General features: G+C 42.9%; 1 protein-coding gene across 1 annotated transcript; it reads right to left on the minus strand.

Annotated features, from left to right (window-relative positions):
• Nucleotides 1–10847: 10847 nt before the first annotated feature.
• dynll2a (dynein, light chain, LC8-type 2a) lies at nucleotides 10848–14471 on the minus strand. The gene is made up of 3 exons (XM_083637241.1): nucleotides 14310–14471; nucleotides 13633–13775; nucleotides 10848–12926 (listed from the first exon to the last, which is right to left on the minus strand). The coding sequence occupies exons 2-3, from the start codon at nucleotides 13762–13764 to the stop codon at nucleotides 12789–12791; spliced, it is 270 nt and encodes an 89-aa protein (XP_083493367.1). The 5' UTR covers nucleotides 13765–13775; nucleotides 14310–14471; the 3' UTR covers nucleotides 10848–12788.
• Between the last annotated feature and the right edge of the window lie 599 nt (nucleotides 14472–15070).

A 15070-nucleotide genomic window follows, 5' to 3' on the forward strand; every position in this document is an offset into this window, starting at 1 on the left:
GAGACATGGTGACTGCACAGTCCCACCCACCGCCTGTATCAGTGTCCCCTACCTGTGTGACCCCTCCCCAACACACACACACCTCCCCCCCAAACCACCTGCATGACCCCCTCTGTCCCAGCTCTCACCCCACCCCTGACCCCCCAACGCCCTTTCCACGTCCTCTTGCTTTTTGCTAGGTATTCAAACAGACCTTGAGGAGAGTCAGGGCCAACTAAGGCCGAACAGCAATCAAATAAAAAGCTGGTTTTATAACAGCTTTAAAATGCTTTAAGGGCAATCTATACCCCATCAATTACCTTTTTGACTACACCTCCGTTGCCTTGTGAACAAGAATTTAGCCCTATTCACCTCTGTTTGTACTTTAGCCCTGAAACATAAAGAAATAATCAAACTGACATCAGTAGCTGAGCTGCAGCTCACAGCACCTCCACGCTGAAATAAAATAAAATAAAATAAAATAAAATCTTAAAACTATTTTTCCATTTAAAACAGATGGGGGGGCTGTTGAGGGAGATAATGTCACTTGTTTCCAATGCAAATCAACAATCATTTTCTTGATGACACTTCCTCATTTTGCCTTATTTCAAGATAGTGACAATAGCTGAAACAAGCAAAACCACATTGGAAAAAGTAGAATTATTGCTCCCCCTCAGATTTTAATGCAGAATATGGGGCTAAACAATATGGAAATGGATTAGTTTGGCAGTGCTGCAGAAGGCCCCCTGCAGCCACAGCGTCGCTCAGTGAAGCTGGAGTTTCACAGTGCCGCTCATAAAGAGCTGGCCCGTTTTATAGCCCTATTGCCCAACATCACATGCCTTCACTGCCCGGGACATGATCTGAGATAAGGCCAAGGAGAGCTCAGACAAGTACCACGCTCTCCCTCTCTCTCTTTACACAGCTCTCTCAGCTGGACAGAGAGGATGGGGGAATGTGTGTGCTAGGCTGGTGTTGGAATTGCTGCTGACATGACGATAAAATAAATAAAAAGTGCTGAAGGAAAGGTCTTGCAGAAGCTTGTATCACAGGACATCTTTGCGTGCGAGAGTGTGAAGTGTTTTGAAGAGAACAACCTGCGCTGAAGCAAGCACGGCCGCTTTGGAAGATATCAAAGAGTGTCTGAATCAGTGATGATGCCCTTGTTGCATACAGGTTTTATAAATCATGTCTTTATGATAAGCTAATGACCTTATCCTTGACAGCAGCACACAGCGAGAGCAGTAAAGGGGCAGGATTACTAGATGATGGTCCATAAAGGGTTTGGCTTAGATAAGGTGGTTTGTGGGTTAAGAGAGAGAGGACCGGTGGCTTTAGGTCAACAGAAACCACCAGGCATTCTTGGTGATGATCAGCCATGCCTTATTTCTGTGAATCGAATAAATCGCCACACTTGCAATTAATGTAGTAATTAATCATCACTCATTTCAGTTCCATCAGGAGTCAGGTTTTATGTATGAGCTGCACAGGAGTCTGTGTAGACAAAGTCATAAAATATTTGCGGCCCATGAAAGGCAGACATTTCAACCTTTAGCCCTCTTTAACTCCTCACTTAGTCATGCTGGATGTTTGCTAAGATCCGGAAAAGGCATTAAAACTGACTCTTATGAAGTTGTTTGCATAATTATTCTAATGCTTTGTTTGTGTTCTTATTCTGAACAGGCTTTTGTACAGCCAAGGGTCAACAATACTGAAGCTGCTCTCCTTGCAAAAAGGCTATCTCAGCAATACTCACCACCATTCTCCATAAACAGGCATTTTAATCAGTGGCTCCATGGACCATCTATACATCAGTGGTTCTCAAACTCTTTCACGTTGGTCAAGGCCCCCTAAACTGACAAAAGATTAGACCACAGACTCCCATTTGATAAGATGTTGTTCCACGGCCCCCCCATCTGAAAATATTTGTACTTTTAGATCTTTTATTACAGAGATTGTATGAAACCCATGACCAAAATAGTCATACATTGTCATTGTGTTACTTAGAATTATAGCCTACTGAAAATAAATTCTTTCCCTTTTTGCTGGGGATCCCCTGGACCCCCCTCAAGGACCCCTGGTGATCCCCAGACCCCACCTTGAGAACCACTGGTCTATGTGGTCTACTTTACTGTGCCAACAAATCATAACCAAATGCCCCCTCTCACTGATTATTCTTAACGGGTCTATTAATGAGCCTAATGGCATATGAGTGATACCGGAGCTGAGTGAAACTGCCTCAGCAACTTCCTGCATTGCGATGCAAAGCTTCATGGCTGCAGTCCATTCAGAGGAAACCATTAGAACAAACTGCTTTCGGGAGCAGCAAAGCAGACAGGGGGCATGATCGTTTATAAACCAAATCACCTTCCAGCGCCCTGTGCAAGGGCAAACCACAGACCGTCTGCATGCACACTCTTACACCCATGGTCATGTCACCCACAGTTTAGACGAAAACAAAGAAAGACAGAGGCTACTTGTGTTACATATATCCATCATCTCTTGCCTCAGCTTCCAGGTATGAATGTGTGTGTGAATGTGAACAGGGCACTCCTGAAAAAGAGAGCATTGCTCTCAGTGAGACTCCCCCTGTATAAATAAAGGTAAAACAAAACAAAAAAAGAAGAAAAAAGGCAAGCTTGTGCCTGGAAGGTCACCGGCTCAATCCCCGGTGGGACCGACAGGATAAATCTGGGTGGGGAAAGTGAAAACGCAGCGTCTGCCTCTGAGGTGCCCTTGAGCAAGGCCCTTAACCCAAACTGCTCCAGTGGAGCTGCTCAGTGGCCAACAGATCAGACTGTTACTGGTCAGCTTCCAGGTGTGAATGTGAACAGGTTGCTCCTGAAAAAGAGAGCATTGCTCTCAGTGAGACTCACCCTGTCTAAATAAAGGTTGAACTTTTTTCTTTCTTCTTTTTTTTAAGAAAAATCATTTACATCTGGAAAGAAGTAGCACCATTTTCCTGATTTATGGTTTATTTATGGTTTTATGGTTTATTTATGGTCAAATTTGATATTTGACCTCTAATTTGACCTTGAGCCGGTTCTCTGCTCTTGCTTTTGGGTTCAGGCAAAAGAAAGAAAGAAAGAAAGAAAGAAAGAAAGAAAGAAAGAGAAAGAAAAGAAAGAATCATCTATCCAGTTGTTCCCAAACTGGAGTACGCATACCCCTAGGGGTATGTGGAGGTACTACAGGGGGTACTTGAGAGAACAGGGGGAAATGGGAACATTTTGGAATAAATCATAAAAATAAATGTAACATTAAAATAAATCTCCTCAGGAGGCACTAATTGCAATGCTTTTACTAAATGTTTTATTTTGTAATGTTATATTCTTCAAAAGTGCATGGGTTATCATTCATTCATTGCATCATATGCTATAATTTTCTCTTGCCGTTTCCTAAGGAAAATGTTGTAGTCGGGTAAAAAGGGTACTTGGATTCAGAAATCAGGAAAAGGGGGTACTGAAGCCAAAAAAATTTGAGAATCACTGCTCTATCACATAGGAGAAGGTTTCCCTCTTGTGGTAAATTAGTTGAGTTGCAATCTTTTACAGCTTTCTTGAATACTTATTATACTATATTATACTCTGATTGGTTTATATATATATATATATATATATATATATATATAAATATATATATAATTTGCTGATGTACAAACAAGTATAACATATAAGACAACATACGCCAGGCAGTGTCAGGCTGTCACATATCAAATTATTGATAGAGAATTAGATTCAAATGGACAGATAGAGGAATAGCCAATAATTAACGAAGAGTCTGGCTGTGTTTATGATTTCAGACTTTTAGATGCTCTTACACAGTATACACACACATACTTCGAATATAATATCAGGCTGTCCAAATGCTTTAAATGTGGGTTGTAGCTCTGTAGTTATGTGTGAAAATATCCTCAAATTAAAGTTTACAATCTGCATTCTAACCTCATTGCTCCCCAAAAAAACGGAGCTATAGGAGCTGAAGCAAAACCTTAAAACGTGACAAATGGATTTTCCATTGTTTAACCTGTTCTTATGGGTCATGTGATTTGTATGCACCTGTCTGCGTGTATTTCTGTATGTTTTTCGGTGGGAGGATACCAATACCTCTACATCCTACAGTGGAGATCAACAGGGGAAATGGCATTATGAAGAGTCATTCTCAGGCATCCTAAAATACCATAAAACTGTATTCATGTTCCCCAGTGTCCATGGCTACACGGCAGACTGATTCATCCTCAGGCTTGTCTGGGAAAAGGACATGAAATGCACCTTTCAATACCCATTTTTTCACTTGACCCACTAACAATAGCAGCCACAGGCGTGATTATCTTTTGTACAAACAGGATGTTCATGGTCATGGAATTAGATATTCAGAGGTGATTCTTCAGATAATAACGCCATGGAGGCTACTTGTGCATTGATTCAAATATGTTTCATAGAACACTGCTTTGTATTAAATGCTTGATTTTGCCATTTGCGTTATATATGTCCAATTGCTGGTATAATAAGATATAAATCTGCCTGTTACAAAAAGACCCAAGCATGGTGATGTAATTGTTAAAAATATAAAGCCTTGGCTCAAAGATATTTAATCATGTCTAGATTACAATTAGCTCCACGTTAGCTCCTAGTTGTAACCTTACACGCATGTGTATCGTCCCTCTGATACCCGTTGGAGCTGCACAATCACTGGCTTTTTAGTCAGTCCACTCCTCGCTCACAGAGTTGGCATGCAGCCTCTCCTCTCTCTCCCCAGACTCTGGGGAGAAGTGGACTATGAGGGTTTTCATAGTCCACTTCTCTGACCCTGGCTGATTCCAACTCCGCCCATGTGTGCCCCTCCACTCTGGAGCTCTCCATGGTGCTGAACCTGTGTTGAGTAATTTTGGCCACTAGTTAAGCCATTTCTGCCCATTTAATCGTCCCTAATTACCTCATTTAAAAATCCAGTGCCGTTAGGTCACCCGCAGGGGTGCTCTTTCCACTTCAACTTCACACTTTACACAAAGATTCAGCGCGATTGCCCTCACACACAGACACTTCTCATTCTTATGATAGAATATAATGTCCAGCAAAGGCTCATCTCTGTCCACTCAATTATCTACTGGGTCTACATTTTCATTTGGTACTGATCATTATGTGTCACTAAGATGGATGAAGCCAGAGGCAATAAAAGGGAAGCAGACAGGGACAATGTGGAGGAGACTGATGGGCGAGGCGAGGAAAAGAACATCAGAGAAACCATAGACAAGTGTATGATGTGCTTCTGTTTTTAATGCGAGTCACATGTGAGGAGAATGTAAACACATTTGCCAGGTTTCTCCAAAGTAAACATAACTAACCTGATATCAGACTGAATTGTCAACTCAGTGGAGTGGGCAGATTCAGAGGTGTGGAGTCTGGAGTCTGGACCCAGGCAAATAACTATGAGTATTACAGCTGAATTGCCAAATAGATGTACAATTATTGGTTAGTTGACACTTAATTTGTAGGATTTCTTGTTCAATTTCAACATAAGGAAAAAAAAGAACAAAGATCAAGATCTACAAAATATCCATACTGGAACTTTCAGTCAGAGAGAGATATGGGCCAAAAGTAAGTGTCACAAGCCAGACATTTCCTGACACCCCCCCCCCCCCCCCCCCCCCCACACACACACACCTAATTTCTTAATGATAACAGTTTAATTATCTGATTAAAATGAATTTAAATGTAGGGCATCAAACAAGACAATCATCTCCTTGCATTAAACGGTACGGGGAGGTAATATGCTGAATGTGCTTTTCCTCTGAAACGTTTATCTGATGTTGGATTATTCTTTCGTCATTCAAACCTGAGAGGGATGGAGAGATACTAAATCCTTGCTGAATGATGTGCCCCTGTCTGGAGGGTAGGTGTTCACAGTGTGTCCATGCAGCCTGGCCTGTTCTGAGATACTCAAATGTTAACTTTCAATAAACACTGAATATAGAAAATATTGACATCTTCCTGATATAGGGTTGTATGCCCATATTGGCTTTTGCACAATCCACATCTCAATTGTCTTAAAGCTTAAAAATCATTCTGCAACTCCTCTGCTTCTCTACATCTCCTCCATGACTGGTCTATTTCTAATAACGAAAATCCATAAGGCTTTTTACCTCCATTCACCTCATCTGAATGAAAATGAAAAGACAAGTGTATAACTCATCCTTTGTACATTCAGGGTACAGTATATTAACTGTACAATATATTGGGGAAGTCTATAAGAAATATTCAGGCCAGGAGAATCCAGATGAAAGCTTTGATCCCTTATTTATTTCACTTACTAAATTCTCCTCATAGGAGAAGTCGCAGAAAAACAAAGGGTTTTTGAGCCCTGAGACAATACTCATGGGATTGGCAAATAGTTTTCTAATACTTAGGCAAAGTGTTCCTATTAACTCCGCAGAGTATCATATAGCAGCCACATTGACCCCAGTCTGTCTCTAGAAATAATTAATTAGTCACTTGTCCTTTAATTTGTCTGCTTTCTCAGCACTACTGGCTCCATTTTTTCTTCTTGCTTCTACAGATTTCCATGCAGAGGCATAATCACGCAATTTCTGTGCAAACGGTTGTACTGCCTTGTGTTCATAAATTAACTCATTACACAAATGCCTATTCCTTCATGCTGTTCAGCTCTATGTCAAAAAGACCCCTTCCAATACATGGCTATAGCACAGCTGTCCTATATCTTGAGATGTGGTCATGTGGAAAGTCATTGAAATGCTCTTCCATCAAATCCTATCTGGAGATGTGGAAACACGAACTGGCCTTTATCCAACACGTGCAGTGGACTTTCATCAACCCTGACATACAATACACTCATGCAATCTCTATGGAACTGGATTCCACCTACGGTAATTGTTTAGTCCAGTGGTTCTCAATGTGTGGTCCGGGGACCACCAAGGGGCCATTGGGGGGTTCCAGGGGGTCCCGAGCAAACTGATTTATTGATGATTTTTTCTCTGCTAATCTCTCTACCTACAATGCAGAGGTAGTCATAGAGTTTTGGACAAAATCATATCTGACAGTAAAAAGATTATCAGGTTTGGGTTTGAGACACACATTTTCATCAAATGGGGGTCCATGGCCCAAATGTGGACTAAAATAGGGGTCCTTTATATGAAAAAGGTTGAGTATCACTGGTTTAGTCTACTGGTCTGGTATCTAGGGTGTATGCAGGTGCAATCAAACAGCACTTGCTGATTTCAGTCAGTGATTTTTTGTTGTACTTTATTATCCCCGTGGGGGAAATTATTAGTTCCTCCTCTCTAACTGAAGGTGTGCTAATGAGTAAAATCAGCTGACATAACCTTTGGTTGGGCAAAAAACTTAACCTATATACACAATGCATGGCTCTAGTCTAGATGGTATGTGGTTGGACTGGTTTATATCAGAAGAAGCGAAAGGATGGGATGTCTCGCTGCTGTGTTTAACTTGTTGGAACGCCTACATCCTAAATAATTAATGTCAATATTCATGAACTGAAACTCAACCATAAATAAACAGCAGACATTACTCACTTTCCATAAATAGACCTGATTGTATTATTGTGTGTAAACTGATCATTTCGATTTTTGCGGCATGGCGTCTATAAGAGGGTCTGTCCAAAAGAAAGAAAGAAAGAAAAGGTTGTAATGATGTCATACATCTCCCCACAAAGGAAAGAAAGTGGCCAGGTCACTGATGTCATACAGTTCTAGATGGCTCTGCTGCCTGATGGCCAGGTCACTACTGTGATGTCATAAATCACTGATGATGTCACAGACAGTGATCAGGTCATAAACTGCCATTCGCTAAATATATCATACAGTTCTAGACATGTTGCGTTAAAGTTGATGTCATTCATGAATGACATCACTGGCATCAACTTGAACTAAAATCAACTTTCAATAACTGTCAAACTAAATGAATGACTGCAAAACTGTTTACAGTTTTCGTATGTGATGTGCAAAAAAAAATCTGCATTGTTTTTCGGTGAAGTTCTCCTATAATACTATAGTATAGTGATATCGTATCGTGGGACCTCTGGTGATACCCACCCCTATGTCCTACCTACAGTATGAGTTTTGCGTTGGGGACATAATTTGCAGTTGGAAAAAAACAACGTAATAAACCACAATATAATTTATGTTATCGCAATACTCAGCATATCGCAAAATGTTTAAAATGGTATTGTGACTTATGCATCATATTCGTAATATCATATGGGGCCTCTGGTGATTCCCACCCCTACCATGTGCCACTGTGAGCCATGTAATGTAGGTTTTTAGTGCAACCAAACAGCTGTGACTTCACTGAGTACTGTACTTGCCTCTGGTTGTTGCACTTGTTGCTGTGGACTGGTTTGTTCATTGTGTCACTTCAGCCTGTCATGTCCGCTCCACAATGCTCTTATTTCTGACATTTCCTATTCAGGATGCACTGCTGGCCTCTCACCACCCCCTCCACTGCTAAAACCATACTGTCATGTTCAGGATGCACTGCTGGCCTCTCACCACCCCCTCCACTGCTAAAACCATACTGTCATGTTCAGGATGCACTGCTGGCCTCTCACCACCCCCTCCACTGCTAAAACCATACTGTCATGTTCAGGATGCACTGCTGGCCTCTCACCACCCCCTCCACTGCTAAAACCATACTGTCATGTTCAGGATGCACTGCTGGCCTCTCACCACCCCCTCCACTGCTCAAACCATACTGTCATGTTCAGGATGCACTGCTGGCCTCTCACCACCCCCTCCACTGCTAAAACCATACTGTCATGTTCAGGATGCACTGCTGGCCTCTCACCACCCCCTCCACTGCTAAAACCATACTGTCATGTTCAGGATGCACTGCTGGCCTCTCACCACCCCCTCCACTGCTCAAACCATACTGTCATGTTCAGGATGCACTGCTGGCCTCTCACCACCCCCTCCACTGCTAAAACCATACTGTCATGTTCAGGATGCACTGCTGACCTCTCACCACCCCCTCCACTGCTAAAACCATACTGTCATGTTCAGGATGCACTGCTGGCCTCTCACCACCCCCTCCACTGCTAAAACCATACTGTCATGTTCAGGATGCACTGCTGGCCTCTCACCACCCCCTCCACTGCTAAAACCATACTGTCATGTTCAGGATGCACTGCTGGCCTCTCACCACCCCCTCCACTGCTCAAACCATACTGTCATGTTCAGGATGCACTGCTGGCCTCTCACCACCCCCTCCACTGCTAAAACCATACTGTCATGTTCAGGATGCACTGCTGACCTCTCACCACCCCCTCCACTGCTAAAACCATACTGTCATGTTCAGGATGCACTGCTGGCCTCTCACCACCCCCTCCACTGCTAAAACCATACTGTCATGTTCAGGATGCACTGCTGGCCTCTCACCACCCCCTCCACTGCTAAAACCATACTGTCATGTTCAGGATGCACTGCTGGCCTCTCACCACCCCCTCCACTGCTAAAACCATACTGTCATGTTCAGGATGCACTGCTGGCCTCTCACCACCCCCTCCACTGCTAAAACCATACTGTCATGTTCAGGATGCACTGCTGGCCTCTCACCACCCCCTCCACTGCTAAAACCATACTGTCATGTTCAGGATGCACTGCTGGCCTCTCACCACCCCCTCCACTGCTCAAACCATACTGTCATGTTCAGGATGCACTGCTGGCCTCTCACCACCCCCTCCACTGCTAAAACCATACTGTCATGTTCAGGATGCACTGCTGGCCTCTCACCACCTCCTCCACTGCTCAAACCATACTGTCATGTTCAGGATGCACTGCTGGCCTCTCACCACCCCCTCCACTGCTAAAACCATACTGTCATGTTCAGGATGCACTGCTGGCCTCTCACCACCCCCTCCACTGCTAAAACCATACTGTCATGTTCAGGATGCACTGCTGGCCTCTCACCACCCCCTCCACTGCTAAAACCATACTGTCATGTTCAGGATGCACTGCTGGCCTCTCACCACCCCCTCCACTGCTAAAACCATACTGTCATGTTCAGGATGCACTGCTGGCCTCTCACCACTAGCCTAGGTAAACCCAGCCACCACGTGACCTGCTCTCTCAGTTCCCAGTCACATAGTGACTGAGAACAGGTCTGAGAGCAGGTCACGTGGGGGATGGGTTTACCCAGGCTATCTCACCACCCCCTCCACTGCTCAAACCATACTGTCATGTTCAGGATGCACTGCTGGCCTCTCACCACCCCCTCCACTGCTAAAACCATACTGTCATGCTGCCTGAATGCACTGCTGGCCTCTCACCCCCCCCCCACTGCTAAAACCATACTGTCTGCTGCCTGAATGCAGTGATTGAATGCCGTTTATTTTTAGACCTGGATATTTATATTCTGCAGTCTTGTCGTACGTCTTGCAATGTCGATTATGTGCAGTGAATTAGTTTCATAGATGTCAGTATCTAAGCAACAAAGACATTCCTGTAAATGTATGGTACTTGACTAATAGTGATCCTGTGTACATTGGGTAGGTTACTGGACTCCTATCCATAAGGCAGTGGTCTTCAACAGGGGTCCAGGGCCCCCTGGTACTGCAGGGACACGCACATTTTTGTCAAAGTAGTTTATGAAAATTTTAAAGTGATTTTAGACAAAAAAATATTGAGTAAACTCCAAGCATTAACATGCAATAAGCAGCTTTTGACAAAAATAATTTACAAAACTAATCTGGTGGTAAACTCTGCAACATTGTGGGGGGGTTGCTGCTCTGTTTCTCTATCAACCAAGGGGCCATTTGGCTGAAAAAGGTTGAAGACCCCTGCCAGAAGGGATAAACAATAATGAGAAAATAAAAGACCACAATGTAATAAGTCAACATGAAGTTTTATTCTATTGAGTTTATAAGATTTTGGTTCTGTAGTAACCTACTGGATAATTCTAATGAAGTGCAATTGTACTCAAGCCAGTTACAGTTGAGAGCAATGACAGGCACACATTTTGTGCAAATTTAACAGCATCGGAACGGCTCCTACATATACACAGCAAAAATACATGCCAGAGGAAAACAATACTAAATCAGTTTACATTGACAATAGTTAGGAAGACTTTCCTTGAAAACAATGTCAATCCAAGCAAACAATTGAGAAATACTCATTTCACCCACTGCTGGAATATAGCAAAGGACAACTCAAACATTCAGTCCTTTATGCACAGCGAGAAATGTGTTGTTATCCAACTCGAACTAACTCTGATCTAAATCTCTCCCTTCTAAAGAACATTATTCGGCACTCAAGACATTGTGCATTGCTATTCCAAACTTATAATAATGCTGACATGAAATCAAATGAAAATCCAAAATCAGTGTGCTAGGCAAGGTCTACACCAGCTCAGAGATGCACATTGCTTTAAGTAGCAAGTCTGAACTCTAAATACAATGGGTTTGTCTTTCCTGCATGTCTGGCAGTATACTGGCAATGCAAAAATAAAGGGTCAGGGTAACGCATCTAGTATCACAAGCCACGTAAGACAATACAACCATCTGAAACACAGGGGCCTTCAGCGACTTTAAGCTGTAGAGGCCAGTGGGGGAGGGCAGATGAATTTGCCAAATGACCCTCTAAACGCTCGTACATAGCAATATCTGGGACAGTGAACACACACTGGCTCAGCCCAATCTACATTTGTATGACACACTTGGGTTAAACTTACGCAAATCACTTCGCTCCGAGACCAGCTTTGCCCATTAAAGTCTGACGACATCCGAACTAAACTAACGAACTAAACTAACTTCCAAAGCTATACACAGAAGTTAACGGAAGCTTCCAAACATGCACAAACAGGCTTATGAGAACTGAAATCTAGGCAGGCGAGTTATGTTTTGGTAATGAGTCTGCAGTGTTAATATTTGGGCATTACAGGCTAAGGTGTTTGGATCCAAGCTTCATTTGCTCCACCTATTCACAGTGAAAATTAAGGAGGGGTGGGGTTATTTCACTTAACTGTCATATTCCTGGAAAAGCTTGCACTGGCTTACTTGTGTCGGTTGATGACGGTGAGGTTTGTGTGTCATGTGATGATAACATCGTGGCTTTCCTAAAAGTGGCCATGATGAAGGGTCAAAATTCAAATCAAGTCACACTACCGTGTCAGTGTGCTAAAAATGACCTGGGCAAATGTCTTTCAACCTAAATTTGCAAAGAAAATGTATTTAAATGTTTTGTGAATTGGTATCGTAGATTTGTGCTAATGAACTCATACTGTCAGGTTGTAGTATATTTTGAAGTAGTGACCCTTGGTCTGGAGTAGCTGTAATCGTCCTGGAGGTCAACAGAGACCTTGAAGGAACTTGTCAGGTGAAAACAGGCAAGATGTGAAGAAAAGGGCTTTAATTTCCCCTTTTGAACCAACTTCTGATCATCATCACATCATAAATCTGGCTAACGGTTGCACAGCTAATCATGTGTTGGTTTCAACTGGTGCACACAGCTGGAGTCTCATTTAAGGGGGTCTTCTGAAGGAAAGCAGCCGGAACCACTTGATCCTCTAGCTTCCCTTTATTATACAATCGAGGGCCATGATTAAATCTTTTAGAAACTAGGTTTAAACAGCATTAACAAAAACTACTTCAGTTGCATTCAAATGGCAACTATTCAAAAAGTAAACTTACTGTAACATACATATTAAATAGTGTATAGTCCATGCAATTGCGCACGGCCAGTTTGCATCATTATGGTATGTCGTTATTTGTGTATGGGAGACATCAGCCACCGGTGCTTTTCCCGATACGGTTCAGGGAGAAACTCCACACCTCACAACCTCTCAGCCCGACTTGAAGAGCAAGATGGCCACTTGGCCCAAGTAGAAGTAAATGAAATGCTTTGTCTCGTGGGTGACGTAGCTGCCGAAGTTCCTCCCGACAATGCAGTGCCATGTAGGGTTGTACTTCTTGTCAAACTCCTGAAAGGGTTAAAAGGAGATGATTTAGTTTGAGTTGAGATGAAGCCCAAATCTAGAGTTGAAATAACAGATGTAAGACTTTCTATGCAACCAAAAGGCTTATTTCTCTCAAAAACATTCACAAATTTGTTTTGAATCAGTGCGCCTGTGCAATTGTATCTCCAGATAGGACTGGTCATCAAAAACACATCTGTAGTCCTAGTCATGTGAGATCCATACTAGTTCAAATCAGTGCCTAATTTATTCTCCCCACAGATAAAACTGCACACCTGTGCAACAATCACGCTGTTTAATCAGCATCTTGATTATACCACACCTGTCAGGTGGATGGTTTATCTTGGCAAAGAAGTGCTCACAGATTTAAACAAATCTGGGAACAAAATGTGAAAGAAATAAGCCTTTTGTGTACATCTATTATTTCAACTCGTGAAAAATTGGAGCAAAAACAAGTGTTGTACTTGTATTTTTCTTCAGTATACTTTGCCTCTAGTTTTAGGGCAACATATACAACGTGAATATCAATGGGGGAGGGGTATCAGTCATTTGTTTAGTAATTTCACCAGTGGAAGAAGGCCTTGGCCAGATACACACCAAGAAAGCCCCATGATGAGCCAATTTAGAGCATGTGTCACTGATGTAAGCATACAGCTTCGGGCCAAAAAAGCGAACTTGGTTCATGCCCGTCCTCTCTGTGACGGTCTCTCACCTTCTTGATATAAGCTGCGATGTCCTTCTCTATGTTGTACTTCTCCATGGCCTGGGTGGCACAGTCCACGGCGTCCTGCTGCATGTCCTCAGACATGTCGGCGTTTTTTATCACAGCTTTCCTGTCAGTCATGATGATGTCCGCTGCAAAAGAGCGTTCGTTCACTCAAGACGTGCTGCGCTCAAATCGGCACACGTGGTAGATTTAACGTGCAAAAACAATGGCACTTTCACGCAGGCCGTCGCGGTTAGGCCATCAGGGGTTAATCATACGCAGAAATGTTCCCACATTTTAAAACATAGGCTGGACCTTATTTATTCGCATCAACTTCTCCCACTAACAGACGACGATGACTTGAGCGTTGCATAGATTGGCTGTGAAACTTGATACAGGTGGAGTTAGATTACTTGGCTAAATCACTTTCGAATATAGGCAGGTTCCTCTAGATAAGCATTGCTTCGACACCAAACACTCATCCATCTTTACAGTTACGTTAGCCCAAATTAGCCTTGTCGTTACCAGCCAACTCCATGCCCCTACAAGCCACATGCCTGCTCAGTCGTAGCTTTAATAAATTAAGCCACATTCATTCATAGCTCAACATCAGGGAAGCTGGAATCAAATTGTGGAGACATGCGTGTGTCGCCTTTTCTCCGTACAGGAAATCTGACACTCACCTTTTCACTGAGCTGCCTCAACACTTGTCAAAAATGGGTCTCTTCACCTTGCCAGTGGGTTGTGTAGGTTTTGATGTTGCTGCGACTAATCTTTTTCTTTTCTTTTTAAAGATTCGGACAATAAGTATGTACCGTAGGTAGGCTATCTGCTCTGCTCCACCAGCTCCCCCGCCCTCTGCTGCGTGCTGCACCCATTGGCTGAGCCGCAGCCTCTCGGTCTGTTGTAAGCGTTTTCCTCCAGCTCCTCTCTGCCAGCATCTTATTTCATCCCACAATGCATCATTGACAGATGCAGTACACCACACCGACTGTGGGCTAAAAGCAATGAGACCTTGGCTGTAGGCTCTAAGTATTATTTCTCTTCACTGGGGTATCACAGCTCATGGAAAACTAAACTAGAAAAATCTCCCATGCAGAGTACAAAATGAACACCATTGCACCAACCACCAGTATTCAAATGCTGAATATGCAAAATGGGTTGTAGATTTGATTCACTCACCAGGCTAAATATTAGGCTAATAATGTATTCAGTGGCTGGTAAAATTTCAACATTGTCTAGCCATTTGGCTGGTGGGCAAAAGTTATTTTTGGACCCTTCTCCCAAGTCAGTGGGACAATATAAACACTGGTGTTGTGTTGCAGTGGCTGTCATCACTTCTCAATTTACCTGCAGTATACATTTTATCTTCTACAGCAAATTAGCAATTCATAATGCATTAGTCATTTGTTAGTTTCTCACACATGTGCATTATTTCCACACA

The sequence above is a fragment of the Poromitra crassiceps genome (assembly GCF_964638095.1).
Source record: "Poromitra crassiceps genome assembly, chromosome: 5".
Lineage (NCBI taxonomy): Eukaryota > Metazoa > Chordata > Actinopteri > Beryciformes > Melamphaidae > Poromitra > Poromitra crassiceps.